Source organism: Camelus ferus, chromosome 3 (genome assembly GCF_009834535.1).
Source record: "Camelus ferus isolate YT-003-E chromosome 3, BCGSAC_Cfer_1.0, whole genome shotgun sequence".
NCBI lineage: Eukaryota > Metazoa > Chordata > Mammalia > Artiodactyla > Camelidae > Camelus > Camelus ferus.
In genome coordinates this window covers 109,123,153-109,144,974 of record NC_045698.1, presented here as the reverse complement: position 1 = coordinate 109,144,974, position 21,822 = coordinate 109,123,153, and the positions used below count along the sequence as shown (strand labels likewise).

At 50.4% G+C, this 21,822-nt stretch overlaps 1 protein-coding gene across 3 annotated transcripts in view; it reads right to left on the bottom strand.

Annotated features, from left to right (window-relative positions):
- Positions 1-21,822, bottom strand: part of GALNT10 (polypeptide N-acetylgalactosaminyltransferase 10) — a 260,526-nt gene that overhangs the window by 14,576 nt on the left and 224,128 nt on the right. For all 3 annotated transcript variants that reach the window (XM_032477168.1, XM_032477167.1, XM_032477166.1), the window contains 3 exons: positions 19,986-20,169; positions 14,868-14,985; positions 948-1,055 (listed from right to left, as the gene is read on the bottom strand). In XM_032477168.1, coding sequence (XP_032333059.1) covers positions 948-1,055; positions 14,868-14,985; positions 19,986-20,169 — 410 coding nt within the window. The remainder of the gene's footprint in view (positions 1-947; positions 1,056-14,867; positions 14,986-19,985; positions 20,170-21,822) is intronic.

Here is a 21,822-nt window from a genome sequence, read left to right as displayed (position 1 = left end):
GCAGAAGGAAGCTGTGTGGTCTGAAGCCAAACAGGCTCGCACCGGGTTCCCTGTCGGGAGGGGTCTCCACCAGGCAAAGCTGTGCGGTGACGTTTCCAGATCCCCCCGCACCTCTCTGCGGCTCTCTTTCCCTCTGAGGACCCTCCCTACTCTTCGCTGTTCTTTTGCTGTCACCTTGGTTTTTTTCAAGACTCTTAATATTTTAAAATTTATTATTGAGGTTTAGTGAACTCTCATTAAATACAAAACAAAAACCTCTGGCTAACAGTTCCATTTGTACACTGTTGACCAATTTAATGCGAGCAGTGATTGATACAAACCATTTTAAGGCAGTAAAATAGTTTGACACAGAATTTTTGGCATGAAAGTTGGGAGGGGATGGGGAGAAGAGAAAGACACTGATGTTTATTAAAAGCTTAAATACCTTGTCTCAGTCTTTCCTAAACACACCACTCCACCTGTATTGAGTTTTCCTAATGTGTTTCTTGAAATCATAGCTAGTCTAACTTTGTAAATACTTTAGCTTTATCCTAAGTAATAATGTCTGTGAAATCACCAATTTGCTACACTAATCCACATTTTAAACACATGTAAATAATAATGTTCCTTTGTCTACCACCTAAAATCATCTCATTGGTCACACTTTGGGAAACTGTGTTATCTTCTTAATTCTCCAGGCAATGCTGAGTTGGACAAAATGAGCTTCCTTGAAGCAAAGGAGTAAACAGAGGCTCAGAGGAGTTAAGCAATCTTTCCAAGGTCACAGAGCAAATAAAGTGGTTAAGTAAGGCTTTAAGTAAGTTCTTTTAAGTTGGATTTCACCTGGGGAGTGGGGTGGGGGAACATCCTCACACCTAGGGATTGCTAGGCCCGGGGCAGAGGGTGCCTCTGCTCTGCTGATGGCCGTAGGCCGACCTCTCACCCGCTTAGGGAAGCCAGCACCTTACCCGGGCCAGGCTGACTCCAGCAGGGACCTTGTAGGGCACGTACTTCCTGTAGATATGGCCCACTCTGGAGCAGGGGATGTCCTCCATGCGGCCTCCACACATCCACACCTGCAGGGCAAGAAGCGAGAGATGATATTTCTGCCTCCAGTTCACTGCCTCCTCAAAGGCCAGTGTTCCTTGGTGCATTCATGAAAGCATCAGCTTGGATTGTGTACTAAAGCCATCACTCACAGAACTAGAGATGGAGGAAAACACAGTATTCACAGCAGCAGTAAAAACAGCGAGGAGGGCACCCAGTGCTTACTCACTGCCAGGTTCTGTGTTGCAGACTCGCACCCACTGAGAGGCCCAGCCTAAACAGAGCCCTGCACCCCGCACCCCACCCTGCGTCCTTGCAGTCCTGGGTTCACATCCTTTGCTACAAATCTTGACTCAGCCCCTATCCAGCTTTGTGCCTTGGATCAAGGCATCTAACTTCTCTGAGGCTCTGTTCCTCATCTGTAAAGGATTAAGTGAGGCAGGTTCAGAGGATGAGATATTGCTGGTCAGATGCTCAGCACAAGACTTGGCACCTAGTCACAGCAGTGTTCGATGCTGCCAGGATGCATTTATACATTTGACTAATATTTATAGGGTACCTGCTACATGCCAAACATCGTACTGGGCACATTCAGCAATGAGTAAGTTGGCCAAGGCCCCTGCTCTCATGGAGGGACAGTGTGGTGGGCACCCTCCCAGGTGACCCCCAGTGATCCTTGCCTCCTGGTATTGGCACACTTAGGCAGTTCCCTCTCAGATGAGTCACATGAAGACTGACCTGTGTAACCAATAGGATCCTACAGCAGTGATGGCCAGGAAGGACACTGTGGCTCCCACCTTACTCCCGGGGATCACTTGCTTTGGGGCAGCCAACTGCCATGTTGGGAGGAAACTCAAACAGCCCCATGGAGAAGGACAGATGGTGAGGAGCGAGGCCTCCTGCTGATCCTGACTTGCCCACCGTGTGGATGAGCCAACTTATAAGTGGATTGTCCAGTCCTAGTCAAGCTTGCAGATGACTGCAGCCTTGGCTGATACCCTGACTACAACCTCATGACAGACCCAGGCAGAACTATCCTGTAAAACCTCTCCCAAGTCCCTGACCCACACAAACTTTGAGATAATCACTGTTTACTACTGCTTTATGATTATTTCTTCCTATGGCAGTAGCCCACCAATGCAGGAAGTTTCAGAGGGTGATGTGTGCTTTATGGAAGCCAAAGCACGGTAACTGGGTAGACTCATTGTTCGGATGTATGGGATGCTGCACTACCCCCACCTGTCAGGGGAAGACTCACTTAGAAGGGAATATTTGAGGCGAGACTTAAGGGATGAGAAGGCAAAAGTAACATACAGATCTGAGGGGTGAGAGAACAGGCGGAGAGAAGAGCAAGTGCAAAGGCCCTGAGGTCGGGAGCCAGGGGCCTGTAGCAGAGGGAGCAAAGGGAGGAGTACGGGAGGGGAGGTCAGAGAGGTGAGCTGGGACAATCATAATGGTCTCTCAGGGCACAAGAAAGAGTCTTCATCAAAAGTCTTCAGTGACGGAAACAACACAATCCACTCCTGATTTACAAAGAGGATTCTGTCCGCGGAGTGGAGATTGGCCTGGAGGGTACAGGGTTGGGAGAGAGAAGGCCTCCAGTGCTCTTGCAGGTAAAAAGCAATCATGATTTAGGGTTTATGGGGTTGTGGTGATGGTGGGACACAGCTGAGTTCGGGACATTTAGTATTCATCTTGCTGCCATAGTCCCTTGTTTGTGGGGTTAGGGGTAGGAGGGGGAGCATCTACAACTCCGATTCTCTGGCAAAAGAGCCTTTTCCAGCTTGAACTGCTCGACGGGGTATTGGGGATTTGGCTCCGTGTCCTGATTAATTCAGGGGCTCTAGACAGGCTGCTCTTCCACCTGGCACACCTGAGGGTCCTCAGTCCCTCATCATCTCCTGCCAGGCGTACTCTGTCCCGGGCTTCCCACGAGTGGACAGGCACGTGTGGGGCTGCCATTAGTGGAAACGCTGCCTGGAGAAATGCAATTATGTTCTGATCTTGGGGGAGAGAAAAAAAAAATTGAGCAAGTCAATAGAACAGAACATTGGTCTCGAGATAATGGGCTCCTGATGGTAGATTAATGTCAAGGCCAAGCCAAGAAGTTTATTTTCAAAGCAGGAGATATTGATCAGGTGCCAGCATCCTATAACAATAACTCTTCCTTTATACAAAGTGACTGATGTGGAAGCCACGCTTTTGTCTGGTGGATATAGCCACCTGCCTTTTGGGAGGCAGAGCAGCACCGAGCAGGTGGGGACACCTTACCGTGCTCTATTTTTGAACATCTCCTGGGCGGCTGACTAGGCTAGCATCCAGCTCTCTCGACCCCATATTAAACTTGCATTAGCTAACGAGGCTGTGTCTCCAGCTCTGTCTGGCAGGGAACCTTCCTTTATGTAGACCGATGATCAATTTCCAAATCCTTGTATATGCTGTGACCTCAGGTTTCTTTGGCCTGGACTGTGCTGGCCATCAGCCTGAAGGTTCCTGAGGGACCAGGGTGACCTTGATCTACTCAGAGGTTTGAGGCATGCAAATGCTCTCGGATTCCCGGGATGCCCGGAGCCCAGCAGGAGCCCTGGCTTTGGACGGATGATGGGCTCCCTCCCCGGCTACCCTGCCCTGGTAGTGATTCGTTGACAGCTGAGTCAGAACGTGAACTGCCTTCACAGAGACGCACACCTGTTCAGCGAAAGCTGCTGCCAACCCGAGTCCTCTGGGAGCACCTACGCAGTCTGGGGGGCCCCACGCAGGGCACACCTAACTCTTCTGAACTCCCCCCAACCACCCAGAACACGTCGTACACAGCAGGCACCACTCCCATGGTGTTTGCTGGTTATCTGGCAGAATCCCGAGGCTGGAGAGGGCTCTCCATCCAGGGACATGGTAACAGCCAGACTCACCCTGGGGCGGGGAGCTGGCCAGAGCTGGTCCCGGACCCCAGGTTCAGCTCATGGTCCAGGTTACCAACCTGTGCACCCTCCAGCCCCCCACTCCCCTTCACAGCTGAAGCAGCAGCCACCCAAGACCCATGACAACCACAGCTCAGGGGTTATAAGTAGGCACTGCTCTCCAGTCCCACCGCCACCTGTGCAGCGGTGTGACCTGGGGAGCCACACTCTCCCCATCTGTGACCTGTGGGTGACAGTCACTGTGACCTTGCAAGGCTGCTGGGATGACTTGAGACAACCCGTGAAGAGCACTTAGCTTGATGCTTGCCTGTAGCAAACCTGATTCATGTCAGTCATCTCTGTTTGCGAAAGGATGAGGAATACCACCACCTTGAAATGATCTGGCATTTGCCCTTTCGCCCAACACCATCATGTTTTTGATCCTATGGCCCGATTTCCCAAATGGAGAAAGCTCTGAAGCTCAGAGAGATGATGTAGTTTTTCTAACTGACCTGGTGGCAGAACCAGCAACTCACTAGGAGAGTGACAGGGCCATGTGTGCGGGGCACAGTCATGGGTGGCAGCCCAAGGGTGTTCTCCTCTCCCCGCAGGTAACACCCCAGCAGGAGAAGAGCCCAGCTGGCGGCAGAGGGAAAGGAGCTGCAGTGCCGGTAGGAGCCAGAATCATGTCTGGTCGGGACCCCATCACATTTGGATGGGGACAAAGACACGCCACTGAGATGACATCTTTGCAGCCTCTCTCTGCTGTTGGCTTTCTTCGTTCCCCCTCCACGCCTCTCCCAGCCTCCAGCCCCATGGGGGATGCAGCTGGCTGCTGGGGGAGCCTTGTTCCACCTTAAGGATTTCCCAAACACACCCAGCCCATCCCTTTCTTAGCGCTGTTTCCTCCTGCAGAACAGTCTTCTCCCTGGAAGCACCATGCCACTAGACAAGCACAAATCTAATTGTAAAAGCTTGCTCCCCATTCATTTTCATGGCTGCTTTGATTTATTTTATTAGCAAACTTCTTTTGTGTGATGACAGGCTTCATTACAGTGTCTATAAAAGACAATTACTCGCTCTTATCTCCTAAACTGAGGAGGAAAGAAACGAGTGGTGATGAGCATCAGGGAGACACAATGGGGCCCAGAGGGGAGCGGTGAGAGGCCCACCCTGGAGAGGGGAGCGTGAGCGAGCAGGGGCTGGGTGAGTCTTCTCCGTCAGGGAAACCTGCCTAGAAACCAACCAGGAAGGGATGGGCACCCTCCCTACCCACGGCGGGGAGATGGCAGTCAGCTATGGCTTTTGCTGTTGGCATCTCGGCTGAGGACCCCAATGAAGCCCAAACTCTAGTCAGTTGCTCTTGGAAGCCACCATTAATATGCAATCAATATAATAATCATCACCAATTATTCCACATTATCTGTGTGCTTAGGAAGAACACAGGATAGCCGTGATGAACTCGGTCCTGGAGTTAAAACTGAGGGTCTGATCCAGGCTCTTAAGCAAGTTTTGTGAATCTGAAAGTCTCAGTTTCCTCATCTGCAACATGGGATGAACTGTGTCTACCTCCCAGGGTTGTAATGAGGCTGGAATGAGGTAATTCTGAAGCACCGAGGGCTCTGAGCAATCCGAGTGGTGTTAACCTGGACACATGACCGCCGTCACTACTGGTGTTGGGTGCCATACGTCTGCCATGCGATGCTCCTCAGAAAGAAGGAATGGTGTTGGATCATCATCTTCTAGAGGGTCAGGCTATTTTGAATGTATTAGCTTGTTCCGAACAACAAGATACTGCTTCAGGAAGCCTTACCAGCATGAAAGGACCTCATTCATGTCAGACTGATTGATTTAAATGGAGGTACTGGGGAGTGAACTCAAGACCTCGTGAAAGCTAAGCATGCGCTCTACCACTGGGCTACATCCTCCCCACCATGCTAGTTTCAGATGCTTATACCCTTGGGTACAGTTGGTAAGAGTAGGAAAAAAAAATTGTTTAAAAAAAAATCCACAAAAATTTACTTTTAAGTTAATCTCTTATATGATATGGTTTAAAGCAGATGTATATAAATTAATAAATTAAATATTTGACTGTTTCAACAATATCCTGAGGTGTTTATAGTCAACTTGGCCAAAAAATGAGGGGTGGCTGCCTTACACTAGGGTTTTTTCCCTTTAATAAAAGAATTCAGTAAAGTTGCAGGATGTGTTAGGTTTTGACTCGTATTTGAAATAGAGCAATCTTGCAGCCACCCAGTGAGGAAGGTACCAGCGTGCCTCTTACACGTGAGGAAATTGAGGCCTCGTGATATCAAGTGCCTTCCCCAGGGCTCCTCGGCTCGTAAGTGGCAGAGCCCAGAGTGGAATCGGGGAGGGGGCTCCCAGAATGAGGCAGATCTGAGACCTCCAGGGAAGACTGCACCTCCTGGTTTGGTCTTTCTAAAGCCCATGATGGTCTTCCACAAAGACCCCCAACGGCACTTGTATTGTCTGCAGAACAAAGGGGTCACCCTGGGCTTGCAATCAAGGCCTCTGCCCCTGCTCGGGTCACCTCCAACCCTCTCCCCACCCCCTGGACCCCACGTGTGGACGCTGCTGAGAGCCAGCTGAGGTGCACTCACCTTTACTCTCTATTGGGCACATGAACAATGCAGCCCAGGACAAACACACATTCATTCATTCATTTATTCATTCACACATGGCCTGGTCATTGGTCAGCCTTGCTCTAAGACCCTATTGGAAGAGATGGAACAGAAACTGGCTGCCAAGGGTGGACCCACTGATGTAGAGTCTTGAAAGTGGGGTGAAGGTGTCGGAACTTGCAGGCCAACCTGTCAACTAACCTACACGTGACTCTGTCTTTCCACAGCCTCGCCGGAGCATCCACTCTGTACGAGACCTTGCCTACTCATTACAGCCACGATTTTCAATCTCGAGTGAGCATCAGAGTCACCTGGTGAGCTTGCTCAGAGACTGCTGGGGCCCGCCCCTAAGATGTCTCACTCAGCAGGTCTGGGGTGGGGCCTGAGAATCTGCATTTCTTATAAGTTCCCAAGGGATACCGATGCTGCTGGGCTGGGGACCACACTTTGAGAACCAGTACATCTTGGATTAGTGAAAGCCCCTCGTGGTTTAATGGTGCCTGCCAGTTCACACTGTATCTCTTGACAGCCCTGTGAGTTTGGGTTGTTAGTGCCCTTTTAGTGAGGAAATCAAAGTTCAGCAGAAAGGGCAGTGAGCTGTCCAAGGTCTTACCGAGAGTTCATTCCAGAGCTGGGCTCAGAGCCAAGGTCTTTGGCCTCTGTCTTGCCAGCCTCAAAGCTCCTTCCACTCCGGTCTTCCTGCAACGGCAGCCCCATCACATAAACCACAATGCCGACATTAATGGCCATCGTAATTGATTATTTATTATGTGACAAGTGCTGAGCTAAGCTTTTAACACATTTTGGCTAATCATGCTCACACCCAAGCTATGAAGTGAGGATCATTCTACTGCCATTTTACAGATGGAGAAATCAGAGAGGTTAGGTCACTTTCCCAAAGTCACCAGTGACTAGCTGATGGAGCTTGCACCCGAACCCAGGTGGTTTGATTCCAAAGCCAATGTACTTTATCTTGTGCTGTTCTGCCTCCTTTTTTAACACAAAGGTTCTGATCTAAACAGCAACCACTTACTGACTGCCTTCTTTTTTGCCTGTCTCTAGGACAAACATTTTATCTCATTTAGTTTTTATAACAAACCTCTGAAGGAGTTATTACCGCATTTTTAGCAATGAAAGACCAAGGCAAGAAGACATGGCTGTGTGGCTGGTTAGGGAGCAACGTATGGTGACCCTCGAGCCTCTGAGCCATCGTCCTGGAGGAACGGTGGGAGGGGCAGGCACCCACAGATAGACGCTCACAGAATTTCCAATGGCTGCTGATAGTCACGAGCAGAATGCCTGCCCTGTTCCCGGCAGACAGCTCTTAGAAAGTCTGGGTACATGTGGCTGGGGGGAAAATGCTGCAAGGAGCAGAGCAAGTTCCCAGCATTTTCAGATAACCCAGAGAAGGAAGGAGATAGCACCGGGTTCCCGGCAGTGACACTGCAGCTGGTCTGAGTCAGAGGGGGCTGGAAGGGGCGGTGGAGGGGATGAGGAGAGGTGATGCGAGGCAGGTGCTTGCTTGCGTGGGGGCCCTGGATCACCCTTCTGGGTGGCAACTTAACCCCTTCAGGGCTGGTCCTGACTTCTGGGGTCCCCTGCAGACGTGGCCTCTCTCTTGGTTGCAACCCTAGATGGAGCGAAATGAGCACTGGGCTTAGAGTCAGGACACCTGGGGTTTGCCACCTTCCATCTAAGGGACCCTGGCCTTAGCACTCGGGGCATCAGGTCACAACACCACCCCTGAGTAGTTTCTAGGGGGCATCCTACCTTCTTTTCATACACCCTATTTCACTCAATCCTCTTGACCATGTTGTGAGTTTTATGGAAAGAAAATCTGAGAGTTGTCTTTTTTAACTCTGCCCAAGGCAGTGTGGGGCTGGGTAACTGTACCAGCGTCGGACAGAGCAAACCCACTCACCCTGGAGGCCTTCTGCCTCTGCTGGCGGGGTCGGGGTGGGGCTGGGGAGTTTCCTCTCAGAACAGGGCTCTCCCTCGTCCCCTAGTGTGGCTTCCCACCACTCCCTTGCTCCTGCCAGCCTGCCCGGTGGGACCCTCAGAACATCTCCATCTCTCTCTCCGAGGGCATCGGGGCTGCCGCCTCCTCCTCCTGCAGCAGACCCTACAAATCTGTGCTCAGGGCTCTGTCGTTCCCTGGGGTCCTGGCACCAGGACTCGCTACTCTTAAGCCTCACTTGTGGAGAATCTCATCCCTGAATTTGCAAATGGTCCAAATGAAGCATTGGGATGTATATGGGGAGAGATGGATGACAGGGAGGGCTGAAAAAATGTTTCCCCCTATTCTTAGTTAGAAAAAAGTCTTAGTTTTTCTCCTGATTTTAAAAGGGATATGTACTGATGATGAATGCATTCAGTGTCACAGACACACATTATTAGCAAAGGACAGCCACACTGTAGCCTTCCCACCCCGATGCCCCAAGGGGCCATAGGCTCTCGTGGCACCATGGTTCAGAGGCCATCAGGGCAAGGGTTCAGCCTGAAGTCAGAGAAGCAGGGCTGAAATCCCCGTTGCAACCACACGACGTTGTGGAAGTGGCTTCACTCAAGCCTCAGTTCCCTCATCTATAAAATGGGGGCACACAGCCCGACACATTACCACATGTGAGTGCTCAGCAATGTCAGCTGTATCAGGATATCCTTCTTAGGTGTTTTTGTTTGTCTGCATTTGTCATATTTTAAAATACTGAACATGAAATCACATATATACTATTTTCACGTCTTTTAACACAATTTTGGAGGCATCTAACTTCTTTTATATAATACGCCTCTGTTGGGATGTGCTCTTACTTATTTATCCCCTAAGGGTATACATTTGGGTCATTTTCAGTTTTTCCCTATCATAAATAACGCTTCAACAAACAGCTCCTACCTAAATCTTTGCTCATCTAGGCTTTTGTCTCTCTTGGCTAAACTCCTTGGCCTGGAATTTTTGGGTCAAATACTGCTGTGCCTGCTTTGAAATGTAACAGATTTTGCCAAACTGCTAACAAAAGATGTACCCACGTACATTGCCCCAAAGCCCCCATCTTTCTCACACTGGCTCAGCCATGTTGTCCTGCAGATACCTCTCTCTCCTGGACCTCAGAGTGGAAGATATCCTAACCTTGGCCTCCTGGGGACACTGTGCAGTCCCCTTTCTGCTTGTTCTGCCACCACCAGCTCTAATCCAAACCACCCTTGCACCTCTATTAAGTCCAAGGGCTTTCTCCACAGCATCTTATTTGATCTCAGGCAGGAAGGAAAGTTATATTAGCACCATCTGGGATGGGAGGGCCAGAGAGGTCAAGTGATTGGTCCAGGGTCTCCAGATGGACAGAGAGCCAGTGCCCTTCCTTCTCACTGAGTACCCTATCCACTACACCACCATTACCCAAAGATGGAGATGTAAGTCTGAGAAAGGCAGGATGAAGGCAGCTGTATCATATAGGAATTGATGGAGTCATTTAAAATGCCTATCATGGGCCAAAAACAGGGATACACAGATGGACAAGACCCACTCCCTGCCTCCAGGGAGCTCAGAGTCCAGTGGGGGATACAGGTCAACCTTTGGGTCACGCATTTGGAGCCATGCTGCGCGTGGTGTTGGGGTGGCTCCTAATCAGCACAGGGAGCTCAGGTAAGGCCAAGAGGAAGCCATCTATTGATATGAGTTGAACCCAAAAGGATGAATGTGGGTTGGCCAGACTAAGGAAGGGCATTTCAGGAAGAATGAACATGTCTATGAAGACGGCCAGGCACACGAGCCTGGGGCTTGTGAGCAGTTCTACATGGCTGGGTGAGGCGGATATCGGTGGTTTGCCCTAACCCACCTCCATTCCTCTTTCTGGGCACAGTGCCTGGACTTACCTTTGGGGAACCAGTAGGTTCCATCCCTAAGGTGGACCTATAGGAACCATCCCACCTTCCTGGCTCTAGGATGGGCATGTGAGTTCAGCTGACCAATCAGAACAGTGCTCAGGGGTGTGTAAGGGACCAGCAGGCCAAGGAGACTCAACTTGGGGATTTCTGCAGGAAGGGTGGGAAATAGAAGCTCTCTTTCCACTGAGCTGCTTGTCTGAGAGGGAAGCCAACCCCGAACAAAACAGAGCTGAGGGACTGAGAGAGACAGAGCCTGAATGAGCTGGGTTAGTCCCTGGCTCCAGGCCTGGAATGTTGTGTGGCCCACAGTTCTGATTTCTTTGCTTAAATCAGATTGACTGGGATTTTGGTCGCCCGTAGCCAAGAGTCCCAGCTAATGCAATGGGGAAGAGGACAACGGGGAGGGTCGGGGGAAAGCAAGGGGTGATGAGCAGTTTATGGAGGTGGGTGTAGGCCAGACTACAGAGTTAAAGATTGATCCAACCACCAGGACTGGGAAGCATCTAACTGCCAAGCAGGAGAGCTCTCATAATGTGACTGCGCCTTTTGGAAACAAAAGCTCTGTTGGCTGTGAGAGAGAGAGAGACTGAGAGAGAGAGTCAATGACTCTTCTAGAAATTTCAGAGCCTTTGGAACATCTTTTCTGGGGTTTTCCCATCAGGATAGATGTCCTGGTCTGAAATTGGAGCCAAATTGTTAATCCATCAGCCCTGATGGCATGTATCAATTTATCTTAATTTCTGAAAATACACTCATGCCTTTCAGAACAGTCTCTCGTCTCTGTCACCAAGAAGAAAAGGGATCTCAGCAGAGATTAATCAGAGGGAATTTGGTCCTTTGTAAATGCTCTGCTCTGGCTGAAACAGAACACCGGGCATCTCAGGGAGCACCGCCGGCAGATAGATGGGCTCTCCTGTGCCCTCAGCACTGTGGGCAGGCCTTCCGGGGGCCTGGGAGGCAATGCACTGGCAGAGGGGACTCCGGCTCCAGGAGCTCGTGCTCTCAAAGCCTGGAGGGGGAAAGCCGAGGGAGAAAGGTCTCCCTTCCTGACCTGGGGGACTCCTCTTTACTGTCTCATTTCCACTCAAGAGTGAAGGAGATAACTGGACCAAATGTAAACTGGAGCCAGCATCGTCCCCCTCCCCATGAGAGACTTTCAACATGGCTTTACTACCACGTCTTTTGTGAATAGACTGTGGGAAGAGAAACACCATTTGTTCTGTCATAATTGCCATAATCAGACGGGTCTTTGAAACACACAGGATGAAATCATTTCGGGTTTAGAAATTCCTTTGTGCAAATCTTTCTCCATGTGCTATTTTCCATGGAGGGAGTTCCTGAAGGGGGACTTCTGGACCAAGGAGCTGGACCAAGGAGCCTGGGTCAGGCCAGTGACACACCTGCTCTGAGTATTCAACCAACAATTATTTATTAAATGCCTTTGAAACAGAGCAGGATCCCGTGGGGTCCTCCCTGGTTACAAATCCTTTCTGTGCCCCGCATTTCTTGTTGGTAGGAAATAGGCTTCATTCAGCCTCCTTGACTGTCCCTGAGTTCCAAAGGGCAGACTCAACAGTTGCTAATCGGGGAAGCAGTGGAGTGCAGAGACAAGGGAGGAACAGTCAAGAAACAATGGTGCAGCCTTGGAGCAGGGTCCTGGTTCCTCCTGAAGGAATATACACAACAGTGTCTTTGGGTTTTTCTGCAGGAACTAAGGCCCCCACACCCTGGCAACTTCAGGCTTAGCACAAGTTTCCTGGAGCATCGCCCTATTACCTCCCCACCAACCAATCAGAAGAGAGTCACACACCCTGCAGCCCTCACTCCAAATTTTGTCTATAAAAACTCCTCCCTGGAAACCATCGGGGAGTTCGGGTTTTTTGAGCATGAGCCACGTGTTCTTGCTCGGCCCTGCAATAAACCTTTCTCTGCTCCAAACTCAACATTTCAGTTTGTTTGGCCTCACTGTGAGTCGGGCACACAAACTTTTGTCCAGTAACACCTTCTCCCTGTCAGGCAATCCTTTAGGTACTTGGGATATAGCAGTGAATATAACAGACATAGATTGTTTCCCTACTGAAGTTTACAGTCTGGTGAGAAATCAGAACACAGATGTGTGCACATTTCTGGGAACACTTTTGGGAGAAAACTTTGTAAATCAAGCTTGTTTAATTGATGGACTGAAGAACTGTGAGGTTAAAACTCTTCTGACTCCTTATGTGTGATTTCACTGTTCCTGTAAGGATGTGACATTTGGAAAACTAGATTGCAGGAGCTAAGGATACTAAATAAATGACATCACTCACCAAAACTGCACCCAAGGCAGACATCACTAATCAATCACCACTCCCTTTCTGATAAGCTTGGATGCAGCCTCAGAACAGACATTAACACAGAACTGGGGCAGCCCCTATGAATGGATCAGAGTTCGCTAGGAGAGGAAACCTATTTCTGACTTTTTTGCCATTTCTACATTAGACTGTTACTATTTATTTCACCGAGAAGCTGCAAAATATCCTAGTAAATTGAGAAACACCCCAGGAGGGGACAAAAACTGAGAAGAAAGAGTAAGAGATCGCAGCCAACCTCTTAGGCTAGTTTTCCTCTCAAGTGGTCTTACGTCCCTGAAGAGGCCTATGAAACATGGCGAGTCAGGGTGTGGGCTTTGCAGTTGGGCAGACCTGGGTTCAGGTTCTGGTTCGGTTAGTTCCAACTGTGTAGGGTTTTGGTCTGAGCCCCACAGCCTCCCTGTGATACGGGTATAATAACGATATGACCTTCCTAGGGTTGTTGTGAGGATTCAATAAGCTAACACATGTGAAGGGCTTGGCATAGGGTCCGGCCAGCTCAGATCAGGGCTGAAACTGAGTCACTGCACAGCAGAGTGGATGCACAGTTGCTTACAGCTGGCATCCACTCCAACTGGTTAGTGCTTATGCCATCATCATAAATATATTTAGTATCACCCGTAGATTTTAATACTAGTTTCATTCAGGGAGCTGGTCCCCTTACAGGAGACAACTTCAGAACTGCATGGGTAAAACAAACACAGACTGCTTTTCAAACCAAAATAATGTTTCAGTAGAATTCTAAGTTATTTCTTTGCTAATGATATCCCCAGTTCTGAACTGCTCACCCAGTGGCACACATAATGACAAAGACAATACAGTAAGTGATTTTTACAATATACATTAAGAAGCACCTAACAAGAATGGCCTTATTTAATCCTCTCAACAGCCCTATGAGGATTGAAGTATCATTAAACCCATTTTAAGGGAGCCCAAACTGAGGCTCAGTGAGATGAGGGTTCTTTGTCCAAGAGCACAGAGCTTGTAGGAAGTGGCAGAGCTACGATCTGACCCAGGAAGTCTGATCCCAGCACCGAAGCTTTCCTTGCTGTGTGTGACAATGGTCCTTTGCATAAAAAGTTGATGCCCAACTTGGTGGGCATCAGGGTTGTGTATTCACAGGGTTTGGCCCAGGAATGGTGCAGGCTATCCCTCACAGGCTGGGGATATGCCTAACCAGTGCTTCCAGGGTGTGAGAAGCAGGCCCTAGCTGACCACAAGGGCACAGGACAAACCAACCTTCCCCGCTGCATTTCATCTGGGATGAACACAAACATCCCACAAAAAAGGGGGGGGAGAATGTGGCCTCAGAAGTTTGGGTGGTTACCTAGTAACCATCATCTCCTTGACTGTGATTGTCAGAAGACTTCTGCAGTACATGGGCTGGTCTAATAGGTTATAGTAAATATTGATTTATTGACTCTTCAACAGTTTCTACCAATTATTAATTGGTGGTTGTGTCCCCAGGTTGGGTGCTAACCACTTTCTAGATATTATCTCATTTAACCTTCACCAAAGTTCTGTAAGGTAGATAGTATTACTATTCTCTTAGATGAGGAAAGAAAGCTCAGAGAGGTAATCGAACTTGCCCAAAGTTATACAGCTACTGAGTGGTGAAGCTGGGGTTTGAACCCAGGCTTTTCTGACTCCACAACTCGAGCTCTTAACCCCTGGTCTCTGCACATCAAACTCTAGCAGTGACAGTTACAAAGGGAAAACTTGAGGGGGTGGCCAGCAACCATAAAGGCCATCTTGGTATCTGTGAGGCCAGGGGGCCATCCTTAGAGCAGAGCTTTCTCCCGGGCTACGTGTCTTGTTTGGCCTTCTAGGTTTTTCTTACCCTCTGCGGTTTTGCTGGGCATCTAAGTGGGACACACATTCAGCCTTTGGCAGCATGAGGACCCCCGCAGCTTCCGCCGCACACATACAATAAGCAGTGGCCCTTGGCGCCTGACTGGTTCCCCTGGGGAGCAGGGGGCGGCAGAGCCTGAGGCCTCCAGACTCTTTCCAGGCCCGGACAGACATGAGGCATGCAGCCTGCCCAGGACAAGGGGGCTTCCCGACGGCTGGCTCACCTTGAATGAGATCTCATACTGCTCCCCTCCCCAGATCTCCAAGCCTGGGTCGTAGCCGCCCAGCTCCCAGAACCACTTCCGATCCACGGCGAACAGCCCGCCGGCCATCACGGGAGACCTGTCGGGAGAGGAACATGGCGTGAAGACACGGCATCCTGGCCGTGCGCCCTTGTGCATCCTGCTCTCTGATACTGCTGTTTCCCCAGGCATGAGGTTCTGAGAACACAGCCCAGGTGTCCAGCAGGGAATCCAAAGCCCTTCCTCCTTCTTGTCTATACCTCCTTCACAAATGCGACATTTTAACCGACGGACCAAAAGTCCCTTGACACGGTGAACACCTAAGAGGACATGCGAAACGAAATCACAGTGCTTTTCCCCTGTGGACCTTGTGGCTGCATTATATATGTATCTCCAGTCCTCCTGTTAGCTAAGCTGTCTGAACCAGGTCTTTCTAAGCCTGTCTAGGCTGTAGATGGTCTTAGAGAGATGAAAACACAAGCAGCTCCCTTGGCCTTACCTGGGGGATGGAGTCAGGATTCTGTTTTCAGACAAGGTTCTAGGATGATCCTTACTCTGTCAGCCCAGCGTGGACTTCTTCTCTGCCAAGCGTTTGTAGAAGAAGCCACAGTCCCTGCTCTTTCAGTTAAACTGGGATAAGATGAACTCTACTCATTAATTCTCTCATTAGTTTCTTCATCAAATGCCGGCTGAGAAGCAGATAGGGGAGGAATCTGGAGGTAAATCAGGGTCAGACTGAAACTTCAGAGGATGGCAGTGTGGCAGGGCAGCCACCTGAGGACAGAAGGATCCAGAAGACAGGTGGGGCGTAACAAGGGCCTCTAGGGGGTGCAGCCAGTACTCCAGGAAAGGAGGGAGTGTCTGCCTCCAGGTTTTGGGAGTACGGAGGGAGGCTGGGGCAGGAATCAAGGAAGGATACTCAGGGGGTAGTGTTCAAGGTGAGTATGGACAGGTGGGAACCAGGGTGGGGGAAGGCACTCAGGAGGAAAAAACACAAGCCCGGGCACAGAGGCGATAAATTGTGGGGTGTAGCCTGCCGGAGTCCCCCGTGGTGCCTCTTGAGGCCCCGTTTTTATTACCCCGTTTTTTGCACATAGAAACCAGAGTACAGAAGGGTGAGACTGTGCAAGACTTGCTCAAGGCTTCACAGCTAAGCAGCATGGCTGGGATCTGACTTTCTAATCTAGGTGCAACCACACCCTACGTGGCCACAATTCCCGTCAGGAAGGAGCAAGTCCAGAGGCAGGTGGTGAGTGAAAAGGACAGTGGGTCAGAAACGGGGAGACCCTCACTCCAACCTCAGCTCTCCTTAACCTGTGGTGGGACCTGGGATGAAGAGTTTATAACTCCATTTTGTAAATAATCATTTACATATTTGTGTCTTTTGTGTCTTTTTTTTTTTTAGACTCTACATGAGTGATACCATATGGTACTTTCTTTCTCTTTCTGGCTTACTTCACTTAGAATGACCATCTCTAGGTATTGACACAACATTGTAAGCTGACTATATGTCAACTAAAAAAAAAAAAAAAAAAGTTTAACCTGGGAACCCTGTGCTGCCCGGGAGCCACTGGCCACATGGAGCTACTGATACTTGACATGAGGCCAGTCTGAACTGAGAGGGGCTGGCAGTGTGAGATACACACCGGGTTCCCCAGCTTTAATACGAAGAAAAGCACAGAAAAGATCTCAATAATTTCAGTGTTGGTCTCATGTTAAAATGAGAATATTTTAGACATAATGGATCAAATAAAATATATAACTAAAATGGATTTTATCTGCTCCTCTTAACATTTTTTTAATGTGTCTATGAGGAAATTTAAAAGTACACGTGTGGCTCAAATTATATTTCTATGGGACAGCGCTGATTTAACCTCTTTGAGCCTGGCTCTCCAACTACACAGGGATGTATAGCCATACTTCCTAGCCCACATTGTTAGGATAGTTCTGAGAGTATCCGGTACTATAGGAAAACAAGGTGTTATTAAATATTAGTATCAATTTTCCTTTGTCTTTTGAAGGTTGTCGGGTTTGGAGTTTTTCGGCTGGAGCTGTAACGCTTGGAGGGGCAGAGGGTGGTTCTGACTCGGTGCTTCAGGAAATCCAGCCTAAGACTCCGCACAGGAAAATGAGCCTGGGTGGAAGCCGGTGGCAGGGGCCGTGGAACAGGCAGGGTTTTAGCTGTGAGGCACTTTGGATGCTTGAGGCTTCCCCTCCAGAGGGAGGCCTCTCCTCCAGCCTGGGCTGTTTAATGCTGTGTCCAACAGCAATCACAACAATTCTGAGCACTGTGTGCCACTCACCTTAGCAACATTCTCTTCAGCTCTCACAAAGCCCTATGACTGGCCCCCTTGCACATGGAGAAATTTGAAGTTCACAAATGCGCTAGGTGCTCCGCTCAAGGGCATGCAGTTAGTAAGTGGATGAGCTGAGATTCAGATTGAGATCTGCCACAGAAGCCCGAGTCTGTCAAACATCAGGATGAGGCCCTGTGCCCGCAGAGTGCCCATTCGCTGGGCTGCCTGAGGGGGTGTGCAGAAAATGACCACGATTTCTTAGTGGCCTCTTCTTGGGGTTTTGTCCGTGTGCAATGTAGGAGAGAGACTTCCGGAAGGAATTGGAGGGTACAAAGGACAGAGAGTCCCTGGGGAAGCATCGGGGCCAGGGGCTCTCAACCTCGGCCACACGTCAGCATCACTGGGAGCCGATGCCTGGATCCCCACCTCCAGATCCTGGTGTAACTGGACTTGGGGGCAGTCTGGGCAGTTCTTTTAAAATAAACTCCTCAGGTGATGGCATCGTGCAGGAAGGGTTGAGAGCCCCTCCTCTAGGGCTGGGCCAACCCCTTTAATATCCTGACAGGAGTTCGAAGCTCCAGATGAAACTAGCTAGGCCTTTGCTTCTAACCAGCTGCATGACCTGCACCCACCCTCTCCCCATCCTGCAAACAGGAGGATGGATGGGCCAAGACCCACCCTCATCTACCTATGAGCTGATTGATGGCAGAGGCTCAAACTTTTAAAAGGGGGTCCTGGTTACCCTGATAATTTTCCAGCAGCCAGTCCGACCTGAGCCTCTGTTACGTGTCACTTGGGCAAGTGTCATTTCCTCTCTGAACCACAGGGTCCCCATCGGTCAAGTGGAGAGAATTCTACCAACACCCAAGGGCACTGCTGTCAGCTGGAAGTGCTTCTCCAACTCAGGCTAAATGTTAGTTACTCCTGTGATTAGCATTCTTTTCCAAGAATTCAGGGCAACTGGGGGCTGACTGAGGAATACTGGAGAGCGCTGGCTGCATGACGTGGTATTGGCTACACTGTATCTGTGGACTCAGGAGGGCCTAATAGTAGTGTTTGACTGTGTGTAGGGTACAGGAGGTCAGGACAAGAACACAAACGTCTGGCCTGCGGAGGAAGCACAGGGAATCCACTCACACCCTCCACTCTCAGCTGGTACCACTCCGTCGCCCGGCCACCTTCCACTTCCTCAAACAAGCCCACCTCTTCCTACCTCTGAGCCTCCTCTGGGGCCCACAGTGTTAGGAGGTCCCCCAGGAGCCCTGGGTGCACTGTGCCCATGAAGATGGCTGAGCTGCCAGTAGCCCCCTTTCCCAGATGGGGAGGGTGAGGCAAAGAGCAGCTGGGGTTCACTGGGGTCAAGTGGTGATCAGGTAGGTGTGGTAGACAGGATAATGCTCTCCCCAAGAAGCCAACGTCTTAATTCCTGGGACCTGTGAATATGTTGCCTGACACAGAGGGCCCTTGCACAGTGTGATTAAAGATCCTGAGATGGGGAGATTATCCTGGTGGGCCCAACATAATCACAAGGGCTGAGAGTCAGAGAAGGAGATGTGATGATGGAAGCAAGAGACAGAGAGAGAGACTGGGGAGGGAGGTGAAGGGGAAGGTGGGGGATGTGAAGGAAGGAGGGACAGAGACAGGGAGGAAAGTGGTGGGGGAGAGGGAAGGAGGTAAGGACTTGAAGATGTCACGCTGCTGGCTTTGAAGAGGAAGGGCGCCTGGAGCCAAAGAACGTGAGCAGCCTCTTGAAGCCAGAAAAGGCAAGGAAAGGGATTCCTTCCCAGAGCATCGAGAGGAAGCACAGCACAGCTGACAGTGACTTAGCCCAATAAGACCTTTTCAGAATTCTGACTTCCCAAAGTTTAAGACAATAAACTCATGTTGTTTTAGTATGCTTGCAGTAATTTACTACCACAGCAATAATTAGGAGACTAATCAGGAATCTAATACAGCAGGAGAGATGGGACTTTGGCTTTGTACCCAGAGATCTTCCCACACCTCTGGCAGGAGAGCTGGAGTGGCTCACGTGACAGCTGCAGGGATGGAGAGCCCCCTGTGGAAGGAAGGACATTTCTGGAGCTTGGGGTACCAGAGAGGGACTGGGCTCTATTTCTGGCTGAGCCGCCAGCTCACTGGGTCCCCAGGGAAGCCCCTTCCTGTCTTGGGGCCTTAGGCTCCTTATTTGCAAGGGGCTGGAGTCCACCACCTGTAAGTTCCCTTCAGCTTTCATACCCCAGGATGCTATGGCTCCAGTCCACATGCCCCGACACCTCCACAAAAGGATAAGCTGGCATTTCCCTAATACTTCCAAGAGGGTGTAACTGAAGGATGGGAAATTGGCTCCAGAGGCAGACAGACCTGCATGGTATCTGGCCTTTACCATTTCATAGCTGTGTGACCTGGACAGGCTGCTTAACCTCTTGGAAACTTGGTGTCCCTATTTGGAGAACGCAGATAATTTTTACTACAACAATAATAACTGGTTGTTGGGGGTGTGCCTGGCACTTAGAAAGTGTTCAATAAATGGTGTGACAATGGTGAAGACCATGAGATGATTACAATTGCCAGCCGCCCCCTGTTGGCAGTCCTGAGGTGCGCAAGGAAGAGGTGACCAGCTTGGTGGTCCATGAGCCAAGGTTCTGTTGACAAGCTGGGAGGGGCTATGCTTCTGGCTGGGGAGGTCTGCACTGGCCCCTCTGTGCTGGACTTCTGGGGGGAGATGGTGATCCTGAGTCGTGTGTGTGTTGGGGAAGGGTCACTGGGTTGGCCACTGGGATCGGCCTGGGTCGCTCGCACTTACTCAAATGGGTCGCTGGGGTCAGCTTTCTGCAGCTCTGGCGGGATTGGGATCCGCTTATAGTACATCTCCCAGTCAAAGGCGCCCCTCATGGCATCTCCGGCCTGTGTCTCGTACCGAAAGTCGTCGTGGTCAATCACATCAATCATGGGGCACACAATGGTCTTGCGGTTCCGAGCGATGCGGTCTGCAGAAGCCAAGAGATGCCCATTAGGGAGGCAGGATGAAGGAGCAGCTACGTGCATGACTCTACTCTGCAACTTACATTTTTAACACATTCTCTGGGTGATTTCTCTGAACACATGAGTTTGAGAATCCATGAGGCAGGAAGAGCACAAGCTTTAAGCAAGATGGACCAGGGCTCCTAGCGCAACCTGCTGGCCGTGAGGGGGCGCTGGGCCAGCTGCATAAATGACGTCTCTGAGCCCCAGCGTTCTCCTCTGTGAAATGGGGAGCAGAGGCCCTGGTCGCAGGAGTACTGGGTACAGCAATGTTTGAAGGTTAGCACAGGCACCTGCCACACGCAGCACTGCTATGGAAGGACAGATCCACTTCCTTCTGGGGGGGCCCCTGCAGCCAGGCACCCCAGCACTTGTCCCTCACGGCAGACCGCCTGCCCCTGGCAGCTCCCCCACGCCTCCTGGCTGCCATCAGAGAACAAGTGGGCTTCCTTGTGAGAGTCCAGCTTTTTCCAATGGTCAGAACTTCTGAAGAGGGAATAGGCTATCCCACGAGCTCTTCAGGACTGGAGGTGCGCCAGCAGGGCCTGGCGGACCCCTGTCCTGCAGGAAGGCTGCAGGCTCGGGGATTCAAGATGGCAAACGGGAGTCTTCACCTAGATGGCTCTACATCCCTTTCAAGCTAGGGAGAGGCTGACTCTATACAATTCAGTCCGCCCTTCAGTGTGCCTCCTGCCAAGGAGCCCTGACTACATGCGGGAGGTGCCAGCGACTGAGGCAGATGATCTGCCGTGAGGGACACATGGGTGATGCTGGGGTGCCTGGCTGCTTGAGCCAGGAGTCAAGTTCAAGACTTGCAATGGGGAGCCTGGTAGGGCCAGTGTAGGCTAGCAGCTGCCCAGGGCCCAGGCTTCATCAACTACAGAAGATTCTTCTGCCAGGAGAGAAAGCAGCCATTTTGTCTTTTTCTAAACTGCAAGTCACGATCCACAGTGGGTCATGAAATTGTGTGTTTGTGTGTGTGTGTGTGTGTGTGTTTGTAATGAAGCAGGAAAGAATACTGAATGGCAGGGTGCATTCGAGGTGATAAGGGAGAGCACTGTTTCAGGAAATGTGTTCCAATCACCTTGCAGCAGGGTGTGCACTTGTGCAGTGGACTGACCTGTCCAGTGTATTTCTGACTGTGGTACACAATCAAAAAAGTCTGGGAAATGCTGCCTCATGGACAGGCTCCTTAGGGATTCTAAAGGAAGCTGAAGAATCTTCCCAGGGAAAGCTCTAGAAATGGGCCTCCCTTCCTAATTATTCATGGCCATGTCGGGGAGTTCACTTCCAGGGAGGGTGTGGGCTGAGGACACAGTCCTCTGCTGGATGCTGGCTGATTGTGAGAGGTGTGATGTCAACGGGGTGGCATCAGAGAGGCAGCATTCCACAGGGCTGTACTCACTGGGGGAACAGAACGCCCAGGTGCAAACCCTGGTTCTGTCACCTACTAACAGTATAGCCTTGGACAAAGTTATCTGATGCCCCTGAACCTGGCTTCCTGGCCAACAAAATAGAGGGAGGGAGACACCACCTATCTCATGGGGCTTCTGTGGAGACTAAGTGGGACCAATTGGGCCACAATGCTCTAGCACGTGACCAGCCCTCCGACCACAGTC